Here is a 26,673-nt window from a genome sequence, read left to right on the forward strand (position 1 = left end):
GCAGACACGCGAACCTGTCTTGTTGCAGACTTGCTTGCACTCTTTTTATTCTCTTCCTTTGGTTTCTACTTTACGCTTTCCAAACGGTTGATGTACTACGTCTATGGTGCTGAAAAAAAAATAACGATAAAGGAAAACATGAAAAATATAAAAATAATATTAACTAACAAGAGTAAAACTGGCAGCAATAATAATCCAAAAATTCCACAATTAATCTAAATATTACAGTAACAAAATATAAAAAAGAAATAATTTGTAACTAGGTGAAGCTAAATTACAATAATTTTAGAAGAGATGTTTAAAATTTGTAATTTTTTAATTTTCCAAAGTCATCCTCGTGTATGAACGACATAAATTCAAAAGAATATCGTGTCATACGTGTGAATTAGAAGGAAAAATTATACAATTCTTTTATCAATAATCTGCATAATTATAGAAGAATATTTTAATCGACAAATTGAATAAGAAATTCGAGCAATAAAATCAATAAACGCGCAAAAAGTACAAATACAGATCTGAAAGCTGTGGCAATGTATCCATTTATTCAACTGGAATGCCGCATGGTGCAACTGTTCTTCCAGTTTAATTCAGTCGCGGCTCCAATCCATACATAATAACGTCGACGCTTATTAAATCTCACCACTGCCTATGGGAAGATTAAAATTCCCCGAAATCCCGACACGAGGAAGGAAATAGTGAAACTTTCGGCCAAGGGGACGAACTACAGAATCCAAGGATTCTGCTGCGGCTTTCACGACGCTTAATTCACCCCCGTCTTGCGCGGCGAGACGGGTTTTCTTTAATCTTGAATCAGATTGCTTTGAATTTCAAAACAACACCAAGCAAAGTAGAGTGTAATTCAATTGGAATCGTCCTCAGTAAAGATACGGCCACTTGACCGCAATGGATTACGGTAAGAGTGATACTTTGTTCCCAATTTTATTTTTGTGGAAGAACATTTTAGGATGAAATCGTTTGATAGATTTTCTTTTTTTTTTAAACAAGTAAAATTCGACGATATAAAATTTGGATTGGAAGAAAGATCGAGTGAATGAAAATTCAATATTATTTCGAGCAAGGAACCCTTGAAACTTTTTAAAGAAATATAGAATCTTCGATATACCATTAATAATATATCGTTACAGACGATATTTTTCAAGAAATAAAATATTTGTCTTGAAACATCATTGAAAAATTATTAAAATTTGGAAAATTTTTGAATCTCTGTAACTCTGAAGATAGTGATTTCCGATCGATAGATGAAATATGATTAAAAGTGCGGAATCTTACCCTTTGAAAAGTTCTTTCATTTATCTCGATACGATTTCCGGTTCCCGAGATATCGTCTCGTAAAGAAAAGTAATAAAAAGTAATAATTTACCATTTCATCCTCGTCGCTTATTCGGAACTCTCGCTCGCACCTCGTCTCACTGACCTACTCCAACTCCAGACAAATAACAGACGTGGTTCTTGGAAGAACGCATTTCCAGGAAATAACATAGCTTCCATTTCTGCGTTATTACTCACACTTTGAATCTTTATTTATTTCCTGTATTTATAGACTTGAGATATCAGGATAAAACAAAAAGTGGCTTCGACAACCATTTCTCCATTTCACGAATGATGATCCAATTCCTGTTATCAATATTATCAAAAAAACCATGTATACAGCACAACCTTTGTTACAGTCGATTTTTAATCAAAAACAATCCCGTGTAAGTTTTTAGAAACGTAAGCATCGAATCCTTTTAACCATACGTCATCACGCTCCTCCCTTTCGTGCAACAGATATTCACCCATCGAAAAAACACCGAGTTCGCTTCCCCCTCGATGAATTTATAGAGAGAAAACCCATAAGCCATCCCTGCCGAACTTTACCTGCCCTATCAAATCGACGAGAAACCTTTGACGCTGTTTAACTTCCAGCTGAATTAGCTTCTATCCATCGTCGGCCTTATTCTCCTCGCCACATTGTTCCCCGCAATCTAACTCGACGTCGTTTACATTTCGCGGTAGCTCCGTTTAATATTTAAACTGTACGCGCTGCTCAAGTCATTTCCACCCCCTCACCCCCTGGAGATTTCAGGCGTGGGCGTGTATGGAAAGGAAGAAAAACGTTCCACGCGTCGATGCCGTGAGATATTCGAGCGATTTCTCTCCCATCCGACGGTATTCGGGATCGTTAGTGTTCACCGTGAAAGAAAGTAATACCGTTCTCGCGTGTGACTCGTGGAACGCGAGCTCGAAAAGGGGGATGGGAGGGTTAACTCGACTCAACTGCCCTTTATTGCGGGCTATTCGTCAAGAGGGGGGGACGCAACTTACGAACCTCCTTTTCTTCTTCGTCCGTGAAAAGTGAATTATCCGTCTGAAACGCGTTTCCTCTTCCCATTGTTTCGTCTCGTTTTTATCTTCTTACCTCGTCGCGTGGCTATAGAGATGAGTAGGCTTGTAAAAGATGCTTCTATGTTGATTGTGCAAAGAGTGGAAGAAATGTCTTTACGATTCGAATAGATTTTTTTCTTAAAGGAAGTTGTGTAATTTTGATTTTATGTATAGATGGATAGGATAAGTATTTAGGGTTGTTATTTTTTTTTGGAGATTAATACGAATTTTGAAATGTATTGAAGCTGTTGCAAGTTTAAGGTAAAAAGGTATAAGGGAAAGATTGACAGATGAGTTTTATAATATCGTGATCATTTCTTTTTAATATTTTATCGTTTGCCCTTCTGTTACTCAAAGACGAAGAAAAATTACATTTTCAGCAATGTCTCTCATGTGGATGTAAAATAATCCTTTCTTAAGCCAACGTTGATCCTTCTAAAACCTTAAGCATCCCGGGATTAATCGCGTGGATATATGTTTAATTTATATGGAATAAGATTGTGAGAGTAAAATATTATAAATGAAACTGACAATGAGGTTGAAATGTTTCATACGCTTGGATTATTCACATATATATTTGAATTAGTCGATAGAAAACGCGCATACGTATCCAAAGAGAAATACGAATTACTTAAAATAAATTTGCTTTGTACAATTGCTTAATTTACATAACGGAATCAGCGAAGAATTAGCTAATAAAAATTATTGTTTCTTAATTCTTAATTAAAAAATTCTTTCTTTATTTTATTTATTTCTTTTTTTTTTTTTATTCCTCTCTTCTCAAATACTTTCACTCGTTACCGTTAATCAATTTTACACGCATTTTGTTAATAACGAAATTCCAATTTAATAATAGAACCAATAACTTTAGCGTAGACTTTATATCACAAAAGCTCTAGTTTAATAATTGCAAACTTCATAAATACCCGCTATCAGTTTCATAATGTTATCGATAATTTTAACGATTATTCCTCTCGATTATCACGAGATAATCGTATATATTTGCTTACAAATATTTGGTATTTTCATAAAATCCACAATAGAATTTACGGTCTTGTCGGATTGCATAGGTAGGAATTATACCGACCGCAAATTTTATGGGGGCCGCTGGCTTAGGGGTTAATTTCGTTGTATAACGACTTGCCGAGAGATGTTGCGGTCCACGTTGTTTCGAATATTCCCCTTGGCATGCAGACAGTTTGGTAATTATTCTTTTTTTTTTTTTTTTGCCTATACGATTTATATATTTATACATCGACAATAATAAATTTTATTCTTATATGTATCGTGTAATCAATACACGTCAAATATTTTTCTTTATCAAATGAGATATGCATCGATTCATATTTCATTTCTTCTTCTTCTTTTCAATTTTTAAATTTTAGACAATTTGTTTGTTTATTTATTTATTCGCTGATATATATAGAATCGTATAATTATGAATAATAAAAATATCTATCAAGAAGGAAAAGATTTTCTTCGTTTGCATAATTTAAATCAAATGAGAATTAGGATCGTGGTGTAATGAGACGTATCTGTAGGAAGAGTTGGGCAATCGAGTCATCTGGTCAGTTTCACTTTCACAGCTTTTCAGCAAGATGTCATTTTCCTACCCTTAACTAAATTTATGCTCGACGCCATAGTTTCAAATTGGAAAACTTATCTATCAAACTACGAGGATATGCCATTTTAGACACCTTTCGAGAGACCTGACACAAGTTGCCAATAGGAACTAACTAGCAACAAACTAGGCTAAAATATCATCCGAAAAAGGCTAATTCCTGGGATTATTCAACAATTTATCGAATACGCTTCGATCCACGTGAATTTTGCAAAAAAAATATTGCAAAATATACTTTTAAAACTTCCTTGAAGCTATATATAAATTTTTGATGGATCATCTTTGAATAGATTAAGAAAAAAAAACGGGTAAAAATTTAAATAGAAATTCACTTCGAATTCTTCGATTTTCAGAAATATAGATACTCTCAATATATTTCGCCTTTCCCCTATTTTACTATAGATTTCCAATCGCCCGATGATATCTGTGCAATCTTCTCATTTAGATTTACGATCTCTCGTTCATCGAATAAAATCTAAATTTACACCCGAGTACAAAAATACGTAACCCTACACGATCCTCGAGATCGAGTAAGAAAGACCAAGAAGAGGAGAGAAAAAAAAAGGGGAAAAATCCGAGGCACGGGATGGACTATATAAAGCCTGTCGAAAGGTTTCGTATAGCGTGCTTGCAATAAGGATCCGAGGCATCGCCTCCTCGCCCCTCCGTCCTCCCTTCTCACTCTCAGACGGAATGTTTTGCATTTTAAGAAGGTGTCGGATATCCTTTGCGCTATCCGAAGACGGCATTCCCTCGTCGGCCGGCATCGGGAACCGGGGAATGCCGAGCGAATGGAGGAAGAGGAGGAGGAGGAGGGGTTGGAGGGCGAGAGCCACCCCTGAAATCCAAAGTAATTCACGAGGCTGTATTACATGCTGGGACACTCTCGCCGAGATATCCGGGGAAAATCGGAGAGATTTCGCGGCGATCTACACGATCGCGTGTGTCGTCTCGTGTGAATAAACGGGGGTTGTTGACGATCGTGTTGACGACTGATTGATTGATTGGATTAAAGAGATTTTTTTATTATTCGATGTTTCTTTTTCTTTTTCGTGATTCGAGATTGAAGAGGAAAATTAATCGGTTTAATTTTCACCCTTCTGGAATTAGGATTTTATCGTACAGTAAATTATTAAATTAATTGTATATAGGTGTATACAAGTTATATATTGTGCATTACAAGTTTTTTTAAATAATCAATATTTTTTTTTTTTAAATAGAATCATGTTCGATAGATTTTCAGAAAATTTCTCTCGTGTTTTATTAAAATAAAATAAGTCGAAATAAAATAATGAAGATATAAACTGATATCGAGATGAAAACAGGAGTCGGTGACGAATTTCTGGAATATTCATATCGAATATTTGGCATAATATTGGTCAAAACCATTGATAGAAGATTTATAAATGTATAAATACTGATTTTACATGAAACGATTTATTATTCATAACGGATTGATTTTTAATTTCACCTGCGAAGATTATTTATTTGAAATAAAATATTGTTTTTAAAAGAGCTGTTTCGATATTTCTGCATGCATTTCCGATCCATTTCAAAATATAATATTAAATATATAATATTTTAATTTGTAAAAAAATGATAAATATGCATATGGTATGTATAATTCTTTCGTTCTTTCGAGTTTTATAAAATTATTTTATTAAACATTTTATACTATTAAATTCCTATTAATTATTTTTGTTTTTAAATTATAAATCTAATTATTATTTCATTATTTATTTTATTTCCTACAAATTTAAAATAATATAATTTTATATTATTCGAAGAAAATATATCGAAAAAAGGTGATATAATTAAAAATAAATGCGTAAAAAATAATAAAATATATAATAAATAAATATAATCGTAGTGTAAATCGTTTTTTATATCGATCATATTTGTTTCTATTATTTAAAGTATAAACATAGTTCATCATTATCATGAAGCTGGAGTATATCGACGACTTTTGAATGAGCTTTTCATAAACTTGTTCGTAGAACAAAATGCATTGTTCTGTACTTTTGTACTTTTCTCAACCCGGCCTCACAAAATGTACTTTTTATTTTCGTAATTAATGCACAAAAAATAATTTCGTTCGACATGAAAAATTTACAGAACATCGAGTAATATTTTTTAAAATTAAACTCGTCTACCAAGTGATAACAATTATTACAGAATATTCAAAGAAATTATATTAATTTAATTTGCTTTTCCAATTTTTCCAAATCTTAGCGAAAGATTTTATTTATATAATTTTTCTCATAAACAAATTATAGTTACAGAAAATAGAGTATTAACAATACTTTATAAATTTCATTATTTCAGTCGAAAATTTCTATTTTTTAATTTTTTTTTTTTAAAATATAATTTCATTCTCTTTAAGAATATATCATATTAAGCATTGTAGAGAATATTGTCGATATAAAAATGGAGAAATATTTACGTTCAACAACCATATTCCCCAAAAATTGCATCAAAATTGGGGAATAACAGATAAGAGAAATCTCTCCTTTCTTTATCACCCTCTTCTTGATCTTCCATTTTCCTTTTTCGAAACATGCAAAGTTTCTTTCCCCCCGTTACTTTTTACGCTCTCTTATTCCACTGATAACATCCACGCGTTAGCTCTATCCCCTTCCCATATCGATTCTCTCTTCTTATTTCTATCTTTCAAAAATACAATTTCAACTAAAAACTCCTTCCCTCTCCATTCTAGAAGGCAGACACGAATATAAAGCTTTTTCTTACTCGATTTCACCGGTGCAACCATTTATTGCATTTTGTCTCGATGTCCAGAGTTTTTCTCCGCCTTACAATTAAACCGCGTTTATCTCGGCCGATATTTGCTCGCCTTCTACTATTACACTCGAGACTGTAATTTTCTTATAACGTTACAACGATATAACATTCATAATGTGTGAGACACGTATACATACAATCTCGTGATCTGAGCTGAACGTTTGCTCAACACGATATATTTCGTGATCCGCCAGCTACGTGTTAATTACTTTTAAATTACTCTTCAAGAGCGAGATCGCGTTAGAAACCAATGCTGTTAAATGTAAGAACACACAGAGTATTGTGGAAAGTATTATTTTCAAAGTTGATCTCATCGATGGATTTAACAGTGAGAGAAACTCGACAAAGTTGTTAAAAATACGTGATGAAACATAATTATTTGCATAATTTTGAATTCTTGAAATAAAAATATAGAAGAAATAATTTTCGATTCTCAATATAAGAATATCTATACTTTTTTCAGAAAAATTTTAAAATTACCGGATCTTCGTGTCTCGATCTCTATCTATGAAATTAAAAATAATTCCTTTCTTTTCTTTTCTTTCTTTTTTTTTCTTTATTTCAATGTTAGACACATCGAAATAACGTTCCTTCCACCTCGTCAACGTGGTTTCGAGGCGAGCTATAAATACAAAATCCTCCTCGGAGGTTGTGGCAAACAACGGGCTCCAAAAACAGAGGAAAAATCTTGTGAAAACAGAGGAGAGGAGAGAAGATGCCGAGGATCGTGGACGTGGTCAATTCCACGGGTACAGCCGTGAAGAGAGTAGAATTTAATCGAGTCCTTATTTACCAGGGGCCCCTTGCTCAAAGAAGCCACCAGATGAAACCGATGTGGAGCCATTCGTTTCAATGCTCACCGGTTGGCAAACTTTGCTTTCTCCGCCATTGAAAATCGGAACACATTCGCTCCCTTCGGCTGCTTGAACGGTTACATCCGTTCAGCTCTCTGAATTATCCTAGCCGCGGATTTCTTTTGTTCAAAGTGACTGTTCCATTCAACTACCGATGAACCAGTGATTCTATATTCAATTGATCGATCGTTTTTAATTAATAATTATTTTTTTAATACCTCCATCTATTCCTTGCTTCCTAATTTTGTAGATGAATTGTTTCTACGCGATTGCACGATTTCATAGTGATAAATCTTTGAAGCAACATGAGATATCACACGTTAAGATAATTCTTCGACGTTGCTGCAACGAATGTGATTACGATTAATGATTTGTCAAGTTTTTTTTAAAGATAATTCTTGTTCTTATGGTATAATAATTGAATTATTGTTAGTAACGAAGAGGGCATAGTTACGAGAGGATTTCAGCAAATATATTGTAAAATTTATTTATTTTTAATATCTATTTTTATAATTCATATCGCGATTTCCTTTCTCCCAAAATTTTTGATACGCAGGATATATTCTAGGGATTCTTGGACGAGTAAATGTGATTCATTGTTCACTACTAAACCAGTTCGCATTGATCTTTCGATATCTCTTGCGCGATATCTGGTTGATAAAAAGGATAGAAAAGAGTCGAACTACCATTGAAGAACCACTTCTCTCTCTCTCTAAGAAATTGTTTCAATACGTTCAAACGATTCGGTACACAATATATCTGGGACTGATTTACGATGTAAAGACATGCTGAGCATCGAGTAGAGAATAAAACTGCCACCGTGTATAAGTTATATGAAGAGGACGAAAAACTGGGAGGAGGATGGAGAATCCAAAAGGGAAATCCGCAAAGGGGGACTTTATCCAATTTATATCGGGCCAGACGACATTTGGATATTTCCACATTTTCTCCCTGGATATATGTACAAACGTTTTGTTTTACGGATATTCCTATGGTTTCAAGTTTTATTCCACGCGTGTGGACCAGAATGGGGGTGAAATATTTCGTTGGTTGTGCATTGAAAATGCAATGGCAATCTATACGATCATTCCAATGGATTAAAATAATTGTTTCCTGGTCAATTATTTTAAATTTTTTGACATCGAAATATTTATTCCCGATTGATGATGATAAGAGACAGAAAATTTACGATTGTATAATTAGGAAAACGATAATGAGAAAAATTCTCTAATGGAATTTAATATTTTTTTTTTTTTGGAAACAGATCGAAGAAAGGAATTTTCGATATTTTATTTTTTAGCATTAAAAGAGTATTAATTTTATCATCTCCCTTTCATTTGTCAAATTTTTGCAGGGATAAAATAATTGCACGATCATTCTTCTGTAATACATATGCAATACATTTTACACGAAAAATAGAATCCCATCTATGGAAAGTTATTGTACAATTTCCATTTAGCTATGTTTTAATAAAAACTTGTTATTTTATTTAGATTAAAAATATATATATATGTATATAGAGGGGGAAAGTTGATAAAATATATAAAGTTTTGTAAAAATGGAAATAATGGACTTTTGTTCCCGATAGGTGTTTCCATTTGTTTTTCAATAAAATTTCATTTCGATAGAGAGCAAAAGCAATTTTTACAATGTAACCCCCATGGTTTTTATTAAACTAACCCAACGGTAACATTCGTAGATCTGGCATTTGTGCACGAAGACAGTAGAAAATGAAAGCAATTTTAACAGAAGTGGGGAAAATCAATGGAAGTGGGTATAGGATAAAGGAGGAAGGTTCTCAAAGGCATGCACTTCGTTCCACCGAAGCAATTCAAGGAGAATGTTTATTTAAATTTTCAGATAATTTACATCCACTTGCCTCCCTGCATCACTTTTCTTTTTCCATTCCATTTCAAAGTATTTTTATTGAATTCCTGATGTGTATACTCCCTTGAATTTCATTCGAGAAAGAATCTCTTTAGGTGTCACGAGTCGCAAAATTGATCTTGATAAATTTTTATAAATCGAACTCTTCTATAATTTGCAATAACTTGCACATTTATTCTTAACATTGTTAACAATGTTTCTTCTTCGATCGTTCAACCATGCAGCCAGCAATCTTAAAAATTCATTTGTCGTAAATCAAATATTTATTTTTTTGCATGCTTAATCAATTTGCAGAAACTACTGACCTGCAATATTCATTTTTCCCTTCCATCCTCACGTTTTCGACGAACGTAACTTCATAAAATTATCATTATTTACAGATCAATGGCAATGGAATGAGTAATTTTGAAATGGCGACGTATTTGGAATTCTAATAAATAAATTTCCACGTGACACAGGTTAACCGGAATGAATGAAATCGCGACAAATTTATTTAAGATTAAATAAAACGAGGAACGAGGGAAAGTGAGTTTCTCTGTATCCTTTGACCACCTGAGAGGGGGAGGAGGGGGTGGAGGATAGATTGAATTAAAAAGGAACGTCCTATGAAATGAGAACAGGAGGAGGGAGGAGGGAAGGATGGCCGGTTATTAAAAGACGTTCAACCCGTTTAACAACATAAATTATTTATCATGTATCCGTCGACATCAAAGATAAGCTTTCAACGTTCCTTAAATAAAACATGCCCCGAAGAATCTTAAGGGATCAAGAAAATCAAGCTTGCAGCCGCTGTTAAAGCTGGCGAGATAGGGAGCCATGTAATTCCCCGTGGAATGAGAGGGGTGAAAGTTGCTTCCTGAAACCATTCGACGGAGAATCTTTATTTAAATTTTAAAGCTCTTTACTATCTGCACGCTTTTGTATCAGTCTTCGTCTTCGAGATGGAGTAAAATCAGATTTCATTCTCTATTCTTTATTTTTTTCTCTCTTTCTCTCTCTCTCTCTCTCTGTCTCCTATTCTTCTTTTTCTATTTTTCCTTTTCTTTTCTATTATACAATATTGGATATCATTCTTTTGAGATAAAAGTTAAGCGAGTTCTCGTAGAGAAACGCAAAGTATCTAAGATATGATGAAGATAAGAATTATTTTTGTTTTTAGTTGAATAAAATTATAGAATCTTCAGATTTCTTTCTATTTTTTTTTCTCTCTGTACACAATATTAATTGTTTTTTTTTTCGTAGAATAAAAAATAAACAATCTCACGTAACACGAGCAGAAAAAATTATGTTTTTTAGTTGAGTAGAATAGTGGAATAAAATTAAATTTCCCTCTCTCTCTCTTATTCTATTTGTTTCTTTTTTCTCCTTCACACAATGTTGGATATCCGTACTATTCTTTTAAAATAAAAGTTAAGCAACCTTTCATAGAGAAAAACGCGCAACGTGTTTGGCGATGAAAGGAAAAAATTTTTGGTTGAGTAAAGTAACACAGCAATATTAGTTTTTTCTCTCTTTCTCTCTCTTTTTCTTATCCTTTCTCTTTCTTTTTTTTCTCATGTAATATCGGATGTTTGTGTCATTCTCGGTCGAATAAAAATTAAGGTCTCGATAGAAAAGAGAGAGAAAGATTTCTCGGTCGGATAGAATGTTGATCGCGTGAACGAAATAATGCAGGCAGTTCATTAGCGACTTCAATCTAGAATTCTATATTCCCAGGTGTTTTTTCGTTTTATGCAGTGGCTCGCTGAATTCGCCAGGCTGTAAAAATGCGTGGGAGAATTAAAAAGTACATAAGTTATAAGGGTGAGGTATTTAATGCAGACTTTGCATGGGGTGTTAAAAAGTACGCGATAGTTGCGACTTTTGAATAGTGTAATAGGAAATATAATTTCCGGTGCGGAAGAGTGACGATGTAATAAAGAATATGGAAACAGAAATTTTTATTATAACTTGACTGAAATACGTCAGTAAATTCATTTTTTCCCTCCTTCTCTTCTTCTTCTTCTTCTTCTTCTTCTTTTCAAATCTTTGTGAAAGTTCTGCAGTATAATATTTTCGCAAGATATATTTTAAATTATTTTAATTTTTTTTAAATTGTTAAGTTGTAATTTTTACGGGATGCTGTAATGAATCATTACTGCAGTTTTTGGTAGTATAACAATGCATAAAGTAATAAAAATAAGATTCAATTTTGTAAATTGAAAAAATATTGAAACTTTTCCTTTCTTAATAATTGCACAAAAATAGTTTTTATCGTGTAATAATTGTACAAACGTTTGAATGTTTATTTTAACATGAGAAAAATTTAATCAATTCCAATGAAAATTTTTGTGGATACAAAGTGCAAATAAGTTATATATCAAGAATCTTCGAGAAGAAAAAATCAAGCCACAAAATTTTAACATATTTTCACATGTTTTCAATTTACAATTTTTTTCAAGAATCTTTTTAATTCAGAATTTTACTTTATCTTCATTATGCTCGACTCGTCATTATAAAATTTAAAAAACAGAAAACATAATGAAACTTTGAGGATTGATTTATACTCCGCTCACAAAATTTTCTTAAAAATAAAAATCGTCTATCTATCATAATCCATTCGACTAAAAAATAAAAAAAAAAACCTACTAAATGTCCACAAGAATATTATTTTCGAATTTTCGTTACAAAGACTTTCGCACAATGTATTAACTTTGTATTACCCTCAAATATTAAGAGTTATACTCCATTTCCGCACCTTCCACCTTTCCTTGTCGCGAACGTTTTCGCGTGAATTATGCTCGACTCGTCTCGAACTTCATGAAAAATGTGACCGCGGGAAAGTTCGAGGTCTCCTGGTGTATTGTTACGAGGTTTAAGTTAAATTGAAGCACTCCCATCCCATAGAGGCATTATCAGGGGTACGAGGGTTCCTATGGAAAACCATTCGTCGTGGCGGAATTACTTTTTTATTGGACCAACTCCACGACTCTAAGCGTGGTAAATCCTGCATGACTTATTTTCTGAGATTTAACGTGTTGAAATGGAAGAGGGGAAAAAAAAAAAAAAAAAGAAAGAAAGAAAGAAATGGGGGATTAATCATGACCGATGTACACTCTGGAATTGCTCGCAATTCTCATTTCCGATCGAAGAATAATACTTAGATTGCGATTGGGGACGATTTGGAAATTTAAGGGTGTTGAAAAATATATATGAAATGCGTACAATATTCAAATTGAAGTATTGGTTGTAATATTTGGAGGATGAAAGGTAAATTTCGTTGAAATTTATAATGTATTCTCTTTCTTTTTTCAATATTGTATATCATTTTCAAGCTTGATTATTATTGTAATAAAAATAATCGATATTCAATATATTTATCGTACGAACTATTCAAGTTAATTATGTATTAATTACATCATGCATAGCATAAATGAATTTCATATATAATCAAAATTATCGACAAGTGAAGATTCTATAAGAGACATAAAATTATATTTAATTAAGCTGGGGAAAGTGAACTTACCTCTTTCATAATAAACAATTCTACAATTTAATTTATCGATGAATTTAATTGATTTAATCAATTTCAATATCAAATTATATTTGCTTATTTATTTATTTTTTTTTTATTTCTTTTAAATAGACTTACTCCCCTTTCGTAATAAATAGTTAATATTTCGTGTATAATTGAAAATTATAATAATGTTGCGCTAATTTATTCTTCGTTAAAATAAATTTCTATTATTGCACTTATAAATTAATTTGCCCAATCAATGAAATAGAGATACAAAGCAGCGATCATAATTACGGTGGAACAAAGTTGAATAACAGAGAACATTACGAAACAAACTCGTATCCGTACCATTTTCGTTACTTTTCAATCAGCATCGATCCGTGCCACAAATGAATACAGGAGTTTCCTTTCCACTTTTCTAACTCGTAAATAGGCTTTAAAAAGATCCGATTAACCCAAATGCAATCCTTCGCTTCCCTATTCGAATACCTTATCGATTATCGCAATTATCCTCGAGTTCTGCGAAATAGACGAGAAATATATAACAATTTTTGCCAATTGATGAATAAATAAATAAATAAACAATCAACGTTTTCTCAAAATTTTTGTAAAACTTCATTCGTTACACGAGTAATATCATTTGTTTATTGAAAAAAATGTAACGTTTCAAATAAAATAAATTACTCGGTTTTATTTTAAAGTATCAAATTCGATTGTTCGATACAACGATCGTTTTTTCCCATTTTTACGTGTTTTACAAATATTCTATATCGAAAAAATTCTATAAAACACTCTCCAGAAATTCAAAATATAATTTTGAACTACGACAACATTAACCATCTAACTGTCCAATATTTCCTTAAGAAGAAACTTGATTCTGCCCGTTAGCATACTTTTTCCTTTTCCTCTTCAGCTGCTTCTTCTTGCCCGGTTGTTCAGAGACTTTTCTATTTTCTTTCATCGACCTCTCCACCCCCTCCTCCCCTTTTACCTTCTCGTTAAGTTTTGATTTACGCGCCGCGGGCGTCGAGCAATTAAGAGCAAATTAACGTCAAGATGCTCGATTAAAGACAACGGGGCTCGAAACACAACACAGGGTGGCAGCAAGGCTGTTGCGAAAACTTGCGTCAGTGTTTCGACCGCGTTTCCCACGTTGAATACGAGCACTGTGTTCCTCGGTGAAGAAAAGAATGAAGACGGATGCCGGTGATATTTTATGGAAATTCGATAAAGTTCCTTGAATTAAAGGAACGAAAGAGAGGGCGGCCATTTTTTCGCCGCTTTACAACACCACCACAGTGATGGATTGTTGTTTCTAATGGCGGAATCTGTTATGCGTCGTAACGGTGTATTTAACATCGAGAAATCGAACATTTATTCCATATCGACCGTTCAATGGGTGAACAGTGAAACAGTCGATGCCTTACGATCGATTTTGCTGAGAAAAAATGAGAAATGTTATTCGATGTTTTTGCGAACGTATAATTTTCCTGGATTTTTTCTAAATCTTTTATAGTTCTTTTAAAATGTTATATACAATATTTCGAAGTATTAAATTTTATTAAACCAATACTAGATGACGTAATGTCAATAAAAATCAACTTGTCAATGAAGAAAAATTTGTAATATGATATTTTTTTTACAGGAGGCTTTTGTAAAAACATCTTATAATTTGAAATCCTTTAATAGTCCTTCTTGCATTTATATCATTGAAGCATAATAATTATTAAAATGTTAAAATATATCAAACTATATTCAGAAACAAGCTTTTATCAAAATAGATAAATTTACCGAATTACTTGAATCTTACAAAATTTTATGCATCCTGATTAATAATTAAATAATTTAAAAATAGATTTCTATTGAAACTTCATTTCTTTTCAGTTTATAGAAATATTGCATCCGCATTTATTAATAAGATTATCCCATTGAGATAAATAAAATTTCATCGACCAAAATTAACATCATTTAATCGTTTCATTGTTTAAAAAAAAAAAAAGATGAACGTTACAATCAGAGAAATTCTTCAATCTTTTGTCTCATCAACGAGACTATCGCTTTGTTCTCGGCTGTTAAGAGCATGATCGAATCGAGAAGCGTATACAGCGCTTGTTCGACAAACTCGGGCCAAGATTTATAGACGTGGACCGGTTATCGATCCGTACGCCACGCTCCTGCTTGTATCGCTAGTAATTGGAACATTTATGAGCCAATCAATCACTTTTCTCGTTGCAGTCCCCCCTATGCTCTGGATACCGCACCAATTGGTCGGTGCACCCTTGGACCATTCAGTCACGTTGGAATGCTACACCGAGGCTCATCCAACTTCTTTGAATTACTGGACCAGGGAGGATGGCCTGATGATTCAGGGTAGCAACAAATACAAGACCACCTCCACACCAGAGAAACCCTCGTACAAGACGCATATGACGTTAACGATACACGATCTGCAGGTGAGGTTTCATCTTTAATCTTTTAAACGTCTCTGCTTAAAAGAATATTCAGGCATTGGAGTAGAAACAAAATGCGCACGACGAAGGAGTGTTTAAAATTTTAATTACGCGTATATCACTTCGAATTAGATCTTCTTGATTTGATTAAACTTTCTGAATGCTGAATTAAAATGGGAATATGGGGATACAACAAAATTAATTCGATTACGCGAGAGTACGCGTCTCATTTTCTCGATAATTTTATTTTTGATGGACAATCATTTGAAAAAAGAAAAAAGAAGGGGAAAAAAAAGGCAATCAATCTTTCATTCTATCAGAAATTCAAACAAGCAAAACTGGATTCGCGTTGATTGTGAAAACTTCATTCGATTCCTCTTTTAATTATTTTAATATCGTTCGTCAATGGATCAAAAGCTAACCGATACTCTTTTACTGATGAAACAAAATCCGCAATGTATTGACGCGAACATTACCAATTGAATTGCAACATCTGGCAAAGACAATTCGTTTGTCGCGTTCGCCGGGACGTATCTCGGAGCGACGCGTTGAAAATCGTTTTTAAGGAAATAAAATCTCGATGGATTTCATCGAAAAATAATTTTTATCGAATAATGGGATAAAAATAATAATAACATTGTTATATTTTAATGTCGAAAAATGCATGTGGATAATTCGATTCAACAATTAAACTCAAAACTCGGATTGATTGATTAAATATTCAACTCATTTCAAACAAAAAAAAAAAACTTGAAATAACTTCCAAATCAATTATAGCGCGTACTACTAATAAGATCGTTAAACGTATTTTTCGTGTAGTTCGCTTTAAAACTCGATTGAATCCTATTAAAATTTGAAAAAAATTTAAACCGCTATAACTCGGAAGATAATGATTTCCGGTCAACGAATGAAAGATCATTAGAAGCGCGGAATCTTGCCCTTTAAAACGCTTTTTTATTTATCCCGATACGACTTCCGGTTCTCGAGATATCGTCGTGTAAAAAGAAAGGTAATTTTTTAATCGTTTACTATATGCATCCTTGTTCAGTACTCGGACTTCTCGCTCGCTCCTCGTCTCGCTGACCTATCCCAAACTCCAGACAAGTGGCAGACGCGATTCCTAGAAAAACGTAGTAAGCATTTCCAAGAAATAATGTAGGTCACGGTTTCATTCATAGACTCTGCTGCGCTATGTTAAGCATTATAGACACTTTGAATCGGTATATTTTGGTAATTATTTGAGATATCGGGATAAAACAAAAAGTGGCTTCAATGGCATGCTTTCCTCTATCTCTTGAGTAGATTTCTATGATAAAATTATAAACCGTACACATTGTATGTATGTAATTATAATTGAAGTATTATATCAGGAGTGAATTGAAATTGTATATTTTTTCGCTTCGATAAAAGCATCAATTTTAATTACGTCGAAAGCTTCTTCTCATTGTTTTTAATTACTATTTTGACAAGTTTTGATAGTTCTATTGTTGTCGTATTCATCCATCACTCTACGAAATATTTTCGATTCGTTTAATAAAATCCTGTCACTCGTACGATATAAAATAATTCTATGATCGAATATCGTTCAGGATCTAAGTAAAAAACAGAGATAGGAAGGGAAATAAAAATAGTTTCCATTTAGTCCCGTAATTGAGCATAAATTTGAAGATTCGATGATATTAATAAAGCGCTATTCTCTTGGCGACGACGAAGTAATTTTCCGTAGTCTCCTTTTTTTATTTTTAATTTTCTATCTTTTTATTTCGTTCCATATAACTGTACCTCGCCAGTCCTTTTTTCGGTTGTTTGTTTGCGATGCAAATATTCTTCCATTCTCCGGCGTTCCCTGAATTAGGAATTTCTTTTTTCTCGTTTTTCCTTAAGTAGCCCGGAACGCGAAGATCACGTGCTCTTTTTCCCTCGTTTGGCTAGTTTCTTGCCGGATTTTTTTTTCTCACGATTTGCTTAGTTAATTAACATATAATAAACGGCTCGAAGATGGATATCTCGTATAAAAATTTTAATTACATTTTAATTTTCGTATTAAATATAATAATTATTTAACGATTGATTCACTTTCTATGAAATTTTACAATTCGTATTTCCACGAGAAAGCGTGTATTATACAGTTTCATTTTAAAAGTGCATTGGAATTATTAACTTTTACTATAAAAAGAAAGAGAATTGTATAAAAAATAAAGAAATATAATATTCTAGTTTATCTTTTTTTGCTATTAAATATTTTTATCTCTTTATATTTGAACCTTATATTTTTTATAAATTTAAAGTTTCGATAAATTTTACTATTAAAAAAAAATTTATTTTTCAGTTCTATTCGATTAAAATTAACATACAATATTGCGCATAACTTAAATAATTTCAAATAATATTTCTATAATACTAATCTCCAGACTTTATCTATGAAATGAGAAGAGAATGTTCATCTACTAATCCTAACTTCAACCAATACGCGAAGCCAACAGGTGATATTTGAAAAGTTTCACGGCATCTCACGAGATTTATTCATAGATTATTTTCGCGTATGGAAAGGATATCCTTAAAATGTCCGTGTAAAGGAGAAACTTTCTCTTTCTCGTCATCAAGCTCGAGAAAAATATCCTTTTTTTTTCCCCTCTCTCATCCCTCCGTTTTCTTTTACTCTTTTACTTCTCGCGATTCTTTATTGCGTTGCTTTTATAAGGATAATAAATGCGTCATAGGAAAAATTTCAAAAGTACAAACGAACAAAGATAAAGTTTCTTTTATTCAACTTCCTTTATTCTTAACAAATGAAACAGATGTAATGGAAGAAAAATCTATCCTTCTGAATCTTTATAGTAAAAGTGGATGACGAAATAAATTGTCACGATATGATTATAGATTGGTTAATAGATTTAAACGGATATTGCTTTCCTTTTACAATTATCCTTCGTAAAAAAAAAAAGGGAAAGGAATACAAATTCGAAATACTTCCAATTTTCCAACTTCTTTTCTTTTTATACATATATACATAATTCCTCATATAAAATCTCATTCAAAATTTCCAATTTTAATAACTCCTTTAATATCTCTTCTAAAATTTTTCAAAAAATCAACTTTTCATTCGCGTCCAAAATGAAAGAAGAAGTGATGATAAAATTCAACGAACAAATGGCGAATCAATCGATATAAGCGTTCGACTTAAACTCATCCTATTTTTCGTCAATCGATTTCAGCGCGAAACCGTTTTGCTAAATAACCAAACTCGATAAGCGCAATCTTGCTTAAAAGCCAGATTTCGATTCTGTCTCTCTTTCTCTCTCTTTCTCTTTCTCTCTCTCACGTCATTACCATTCTGTTTTTCAGGAGGAGGATTACGGTAGCTACAAGTGCGTCGCGAAAAACCCACGTGGAGAGACAGACGGCACCATTCGCCTGTACAGTAAGTGTCGTTTGTTTACTCGCATTTTAAAATATCCCGCCGAAACGTTTGTCAAGCTAATGACGAATCGTGAATTCGTGGTGGGATACGGGGATGTCATTTTCATTTGGATGTTCGTGTCGGGAATTTTTAAGCTGTTTCCGTGCACCATCCCCGTGCTGGTGCTTGATTAAATGTTATTTTTCTTCTTTCTTTATTTCCTCGTTTCTTCTTTTTATTTTTTTTCTCTCTCTTTTTTTTAATTCTCTTCCTTTCGCAATTAAAGCATGCTCGTCGACAGACGGCTCGCTCGTTTTGTTTGGTTTTTCGCGTGCGCGTGCGCACGAAAGATATTTCGGAAATGCTTTGAAAATTGTTCATCCTGATTACGAGTCGAAATAATATATAATTGAGATTGATTTATATATCTATCAACTCGTGAGATTTATAACTTTTACGATAAATAATTAAAATATTGAATATACAATCAATTCAATCGATCTTCTAACAGGCAAGCAAATATATATTTCAATTTCGTGTCGCAAAATTATTGCAAATATATAAAATTTTTAAAAACTTAACAGGATTAAATCAAACTTCAAATTGAACTTCTACTCCTGTAGATTTGATTTGTTTATCGTTATATATCTATTAATAATTGTTACGTGGAAGGAGAATCGATAAGGGAAGGGGTTAGGCTTCCGAGACACATGTCTGGGAAGGTGTTTACGAAGTAGACGGTGTCGAAATACGCTATTTGCCTGAGAAACCTGTGCAATCGGTCGGAGAATGTTCCTCGGTCGCGTTCGATTTCAGTTCAGATTCTACTAATTCGGGTTTCCTCGGCAAATATATGCGCGCAATTAATTAACCAGGGTTGGAAGCCTCGGGGATCGCTTTTGCGGCGATCTATTAATCCGTGATTAAATCGTTCGCGAAATCGTGCGGAAATGCCGCTATGCCTGACTATCATTCCGTAACGCCATTGGATTTGAGACATTCGAATAATTACAAACTGGTTTCCGACCATCGTCGCACTTTCCTCGAGAAATGCATTTGATGGAAAATTCCGTTTTCTTCTTCGAAGGGAACAAGTCTTGTTATTTCTTAAATTAATAAATTGAAGGAATATCTGATTATATGAACGAGAGGAACTCATTGATTGGATCTTTTCTTTAAAGTTCAATCTGACCATCTGATTGTTATTCAGTCTCAAGATTTATGGAGGATTAACTTTTTCTAAAATATAACAAGAAATTAGGATAGAATTGCAATATTATATTAATTCAATTTCGATCCATTTCGACGAATATCACTCTGGAATAATTATATTAAATCTTCCAACGAAATTTTTCCATTTATCCTCGCAATATTTAAAACCATTCGTCATTATAATCACCTGAAACCAATTTCCAATTTCCTTTTCAATCTCTTCATAATTTCATCATTTACGATAAAAATTCCTTGCATCTATTCTCTCCCAGGACAAAATATTTTCAGTCTCGGCTTGCAATAACGTAATATGAATCGATCACATCAACCTTGCACCTCTCAATCTTTTCTCACGGATCCACCAAAAACCCAGCGCGCAATTTCCACCCCCTTCTATTTACCTTGTCCACCTTGGCTGAAACCGCCCACCCTATTCACCGGAAATCGTCCAAATACCATATCCCCAATTTCACCCCCTCAGCTTCTTCCGCGTACATCCCGCTTAATGTATGCATATGACATAAAGAGCCGGCGGAGAAATGGCTGGCCGCTGTGCAAACGCGCGTGCACGTACGGGGAACGCGTGGGGAGAGGGTGATTTCGGTGTGTTGAGCGCGGCCATCCCCGGCCGAGTAGGGTGAGAAAGAGCGTTGGAGACCGCTCTCCATTAGTATGCATCGGTTTTTCGCATTAGCGACATTCAAATGAAGCGGGCGTTTAGCATAAAAGGCCACCGGCAAGAAAAAGGCTGCCAGTTATCCCCCTGCAGGTGATTACCTCTGTAAAACGGTCATGATTCGTGGAAATTTCGTGGCCACTCGGTGGAAACTCTTCCTTGCGAGGGATCATTTGTATGTCAAACATGTGTGGAATGATTTTTACGACCTTTTTATGCTTGACGTTTGAAAAAATATAACGTTTAAAAAAAATTGGTGGCACGAGGGGATGAAAATTATATTGTCTCAAGGAAATGTAATCTGGAAATGTCGTAGAAATTATATATATATATCTTAACGAGTGAGTTTGTAGGGGAAGATACTTTGAATTTTTATTGTTATATATATAATTCTGTATAATTAGATAATAGATTGAAAATGTTGTAGCGATCCATATAAATGATATTCCGACTTAATAGGATCGTGTACTATATGTATAATAAAAGTAACGTATCTCTAATTGAGACTAAATACCATCAGGATTTAATCTCGCCAATTAATTCCGATGGAAGAATTTTATTCGTAAAGAGGAATGTGCTTATCGATCGGATTTTACATTTCATTCGTCAATAATGTGAAAATATTTGAAATGAAATAAAAAAAAAAAATTCATCGTTTTTCATTAATCGAATAATTAATTTAATTTTATAATCCTTTCCAAATAACTCTTTAAAATATTTTCGCGTATATATTTCTTGATTTCTTGTTTTCTCAAATATTTTCTAATTTCTCAATCGTAGCTGCGTTTCACAAAATGATCGTCATTGTTAACATCATTCAGCAATGAAATCATTCAGCAAAAATATTCGTTCCACTTGTTGAAATATATTTCCCCCGTCGTATTAACGGAAGTATCACGTACGTATTTTTCAATTTTTTTTCAATATCGACGTACAAAACAATTTAAGCAATTAACATTGCATTATACCGATCAATCAAAATATCAAACCAATCTCTTCAGTTTCTCGTCGCAAACAAGACGAGTTCGTCTTTTCCACTCGAGTGAAGGGTTAATAATGGCCGCGACCTAATTAATGCACCGGCCGGAAATCTACAATACGCAAAGGTCAATAGGAAACTGATCAATATATTGGAAACAACAATAGCTGCTCTTACATTGAACTGGTTGTTTGAATGCGAACAACAGCAACATTAAGCATCGTTTGACCGTGGAAAGGTCCAGTCTTTGATCATAGATCCCGATGTTACCAACATTGGATACAATTTCCAGCCGGTCGATCGGCCATTGGCCCATTGGTCTAGAGCGGTAATTTTGAATTATTATGTGATATAAGGGACAGTGAAATTAACCATCCGCTGAAAGCATACGTCGAATAATCGAATTTGATGTTGTGTTTCGAGAATCATCGATAATTTCGAATGGCAAAGCGTAACTAATAACTTTTATCATCGTTGATCATTATTAGTTATTGAACGTTCGAGTTTAACTGATTGAACCTTATGGAGCGGCCATTAGCGATCCCTGGTAAGCATAATCTATGGTAGTAATTGAGGAGTTTGATTATGATGTCCATATATTTTGTAACATGGGGTTATTAATCACTGCACTGCATTTGATTTACTTGTTTTATTAACAGTAAAATTCGAATAGGATAGATTGGAGTTAAAAATTATCTGGATCCAAATATCGAATAATATCGTGCAAATTGATATAATAGAGATGTTATAAAATTAGCTGAAAATTTATATTGAATTTAAATTTTTCAATCAAAGAAATCATCGTAAAATTAAAACAATCAATAAAGAAGATTATAAAGAATAGTGAAAATTGAATAATAAATAAATATCGAATATTCTAAAGATATTCTTTTCACGCATAATCCGATAGTTGCACGAGACTATCGATACTCGGAAATAGGCTCGAGAAATCTTAATTCTATCCGATTCTAGTGTGGATGCATACGTAAAAATACCTTTGTCGGGGAGAAAGAAAAAGAGAGGGAAAGCACAAAAAAAAAGGAAAAGGAGAAAAAGGAATGGAATGAAAGAGGAAATAAAAACGGGGGTAAATATACCCGGTATATACCAGAGGGAAATTCTCATCGTGTTCCGTGGAAATTGCTTTCTAATTGGCGAGATTTTTAAATGTACACACAATAGCTCAGAGAGTTTTTACCCCTCCCGGACACGAATATTACTTACTAATTGGTCGCTTTCATGAAACAAAGGGATATAAAGGTATTATTCCTTGGGGTTTGCAAACATCGAGCCGAACTTGGTCACAATTATTCAGACTTAGTTGTCTAAATTCTTTCCTCGATTTTTCTACCGTGTTCTCATTCGGTTCCATCACAACTCTAACAATTCAGACTGTAATAATGTTTAATTTTTCATGTTATTGCTTTCCTTTATTGTTTCGTTCTCTTTTTTTTTTCTTATTTCATGGAATTCGGGAAACAGAGAATATTTAATGTTTGTTTTAATATATCTCGATTTTTTTTTTTAGATTTGATACGAGAGAACACGATATGAGGAAATTTTTAACAGATATTTCTCGTATAATTATATATAATTTAATCAAAAAATTACAGAATATTTAATGTACGGATAACTCCGTTTATTATTGAAGTAAATTTTTATTCATTAAAATTATTAATTTCTTAATCGAGGCGGTCCTTTCATACGTAAAATATTTGGGCAGAAAATTTTTATTCGATTATAAAGATAATTAATCGAACATAATAGAATTTTTTTAATCATAAAGATATAAAAACGATTATATGGAAAAATAAAGTCAAGAACAGTAGAAGAAACATTTTCTTTACTATACCGACAGATCTTCTTCCTTCTTCCTATCTCGTCCTTCACGAGAAAAATCGATCTTCCTCCTCGAAACATCGGCTACAAAGGGATACCAAGACACGAAAGGAATTCGAATTCATTCCCAGTCCGCGTGGTAGAGTAAAATAACCTCGACGTGGTCTAGAAAGGTCCCAAAAGGGATGCTCGTTCCTCCGTGAACGAGGACAGTCGCGTAACAACGAAGATGGACATGTACAAACACCGACACGTATCGATACGTAAATACGCAAAGAAAGGGACTGTGAGATGGAAGGAACAAAGAAATGGAAAGAATCGACGTGTACAATCGACGAAAGAAATAACGAAGGAAAGGAAAAAAGGAAGAAGAAAGATGGACAGAGGGAGGCGAAATTAAGTGGTAGAAGTCAGAGATATGTCAGGCGAGTTTTATTAAGCGGCATAAAAAAGAGATTTGTAATCTGACCGAGAATAAAAAGAGAGAGAGAGAGAGCCTCATGGCCAAGGGTGACTCTGGTCGCGGGATTCGCCCTTGGTGGGGATTTCGTGAGGGATGAAGAGCAAGGGTGGTGGTAGAGGGAGTTGAACGAAGAGCAGGAGGTCGTAGAGATATGAATTTGTTATTAAGGACCGCCTAAGGGACAAAGTACCCCTGTTTCTTGATAAGCAAACCGTCCCATCCTCGTGTCACCCCATCTCCTCCACCCAATCCCCCTCACCGCCCCTCTGGCGAACGGTGATCCCTCACTTTTTCCGAACCCCTCCTTTTCCATCGTTCTCTGGAAAAGCCCGAGCACGGCTAATTTATTCCATAGTCGAGTCAAACTGCTATTTGCGAGGGTTGACGAGGGTTGGAGGTGGGGGAATAGGAGAGGACAGCTGCAGGCCGGTTGCGGCGAACAAAACTTGCGGCCGTTCTGCGGATAGCAACAATATCGCATTCATTCGGATGTCGGCTTCTTCTTCTTCTTTTTCTTTCTCTTTCCTCTTTCTCTCCTTTTCTTCGTATCTCCCCATCTCGTTGCTGAAATTCGTTCTTTTTCTCTCGAAAGCTTCGTATACATAATGCAAACGCCTCTTTGCTCTCTTCTCACTGAGACGAGGATTTAATTGTCGGTCGTTAGACATCCCTCCTATAGGCATTTATGGCGTTGATTCCTTCACCTCCCCCCCTTCTACCTATCTTCCTGCCTCGACTTCTTATTAATTGGGGAAAGACGTGGATCTTGAAACGACGCCAAGATTAGTCGAGCTCTGCTGTTAATCCTGAATTTTTTTTAATTAATTTCTCCCCTCGAATTTGTCGTAGTCAGAAAGGGAGACATCGTTCTGTTTGCTTGAAATATGGAATTGATGGATAGTTTTTTTCCTTTTTTTAGTAATAGTTTTTATCCTACGTGCGAATATTTTGGAAAGAAATTTTTAATTAATTAACGTTTCGTCGAATTTGTTACTTTTTGTTTAAGAGAAAGAAAAATCTAATTTTTATTTAATTTAGGGTGTTTTATTTGTGTTAATGGATTGGAAATAAATTGGAAATTATTTGTACAGTTATTACGCGTATTCTTATTTTCAGACGAAGCATTTCCTCATTTGCCTCCGTGTTTTTCATAGTAATGAATCTTCGTAGTATGATATGAAATTATTATCATTAAATAATTAATAAAATATAATGGATTAAATTAATTAATAATACGAGCAAATCCTTTTTGTAATTGTATCGTGTAGAATTTATCCGAGATATTAATGAGATATTAAATTAAAAATTTTCTGAGCTTTCACTTAAATTATAAATATTTCACTTTGATCGTAAAAGATTTGAATTTTTATTTTATTCGATAAAAATTTTAATAATCATTCTTTGTTTTTTAAAAAATATCTGAAAGTTATAATATTCTACGTAATTGATGTCAAATTCACTCCTTTCTCTTCGATTTAATTCCGCGAAACCATTTGTAATTTTAATCTCAAGTATGATATTGTATTTTTCTCTTCCAATTTTTTTTTTGCACTCTGTCTATTTGTTCAGTCTCAAATTATCTCTTCTTTTAATAAATTATAAAAATGAATTATCTCTATTGATAAAATATTCGCAAAAAAATATTGACGCCGTATCATCGTGAAACAGGAGATCGAAAAAAGCTTTCGTGATTATTTCCAAGTTTTATTATCGATATTTTTGAAAATTTTGAACATCAATTAATTCCTTCGGATACAAAAAGATATATTAATACAATCAATACAGCGTATGTGTATGTACGTGTATAATAATTCTTTAAATTCTTTCCTTACTTGTCTATTGTATTGAAAATTAAAAACGTTGAATTTCTAATATTCTAAATATATCAACGAACAATCGATATATAATTTAAATTTCGATGAATTTCCGGCACGATACAATCGAGAAGTTCATCATTTTCTTCGAACGATTTCTTAACTTGTCTAACGAGTTGGAGGACTAATTTCATTTCCAGTCGGTAATCTGTCCATCATAATTTTCGCGTTAAACTACTTTCCGTGTAAACAGAATGTTACTCACTGCCTGCGGAATTGGCCGTTCTAGTTGTCATCCCGGGACAAACTTTGAGAAAATTTCTCTCCACTTTCAATAATTTGGCTAATGAACATCCAACCCTACTGCAAGGGAACGAACACCGTCCCTTTCATCTCGCCTCATTCAAAAGGTTTATAGGATTATTCGTTACGATGATTATTTCTCTGAGAATGATATTCGATTATCCTCGCGTCTATTGTTTTTCAGATACGACAAAGTTAATACACAATAACACATTTTTGGGTTATCATTGGATAATGGAGAAAACGTATCGTAAGAATAAATTAACATTGATTTTTGTTTCAATAAAAGATTTATTCGCTGATGATTAATCTTCGAATCGGAATTATATTCGATGCAAATGAATTAACATTGGCATAACATATAACTGAAACCATTTCTTGCGAAAATAGCCGCATTTTCTCAATTTAATTATCAATCGTCAATCACTCGTCATCGCTTGATTTTAATTACGAAAGCAGGTATACGTTCTCGAAACAGAATTCCATTATTATTAC

General features: G+C 33.5%; 1 protein-coding gene across 5 annotated transcripts in view; it reads left to right on the forward strand.

Moving 5' to 3' along the window:
* Positions 1-26,673, forward strand: part of LOC408715 (lachesin) — a 316,260-nt gene that overhangs the window by 216,523 nt on the left and 73,064 nt on the right. For all 5 annotated transcript variants that reach the window (XR_408826.3, XM_006560722.3, XM_006560723.3 and 2 more), the window contains 2 exons: positions 15,278-15,495; positions 18,838-18,913. Coding sequence is in view for 4 of the 5 variants with exons in the window: in XM_006560722.3 (XP_006560785.2) it covers positions 15,278-15,495; positions 18,838-18,913 (294 nt within the window). In the remaining variant the exon portion in view is untranslated. The remainder of the gene's footprint in view (positions 1-15,277; positions 15,496-18,837; positions 18,914-26,673) is intronic.

The sequence above is a fragment of the Apis mellifera genome, linkage group LG2 (assembly GCF_003254395.2).
Source record: "Apis mellifera strain DH4 linkage group LG2, Amel_HAv3.1, whole genome shotgun sequence".
In the NCBI taxonomy this organism is placed as follows: domain Eukaryota; kingdom Metazoa; phylum Arthropoda; class Insecta; order Hymenoptera; family Apidae; genus Apis; species Apis mellifera.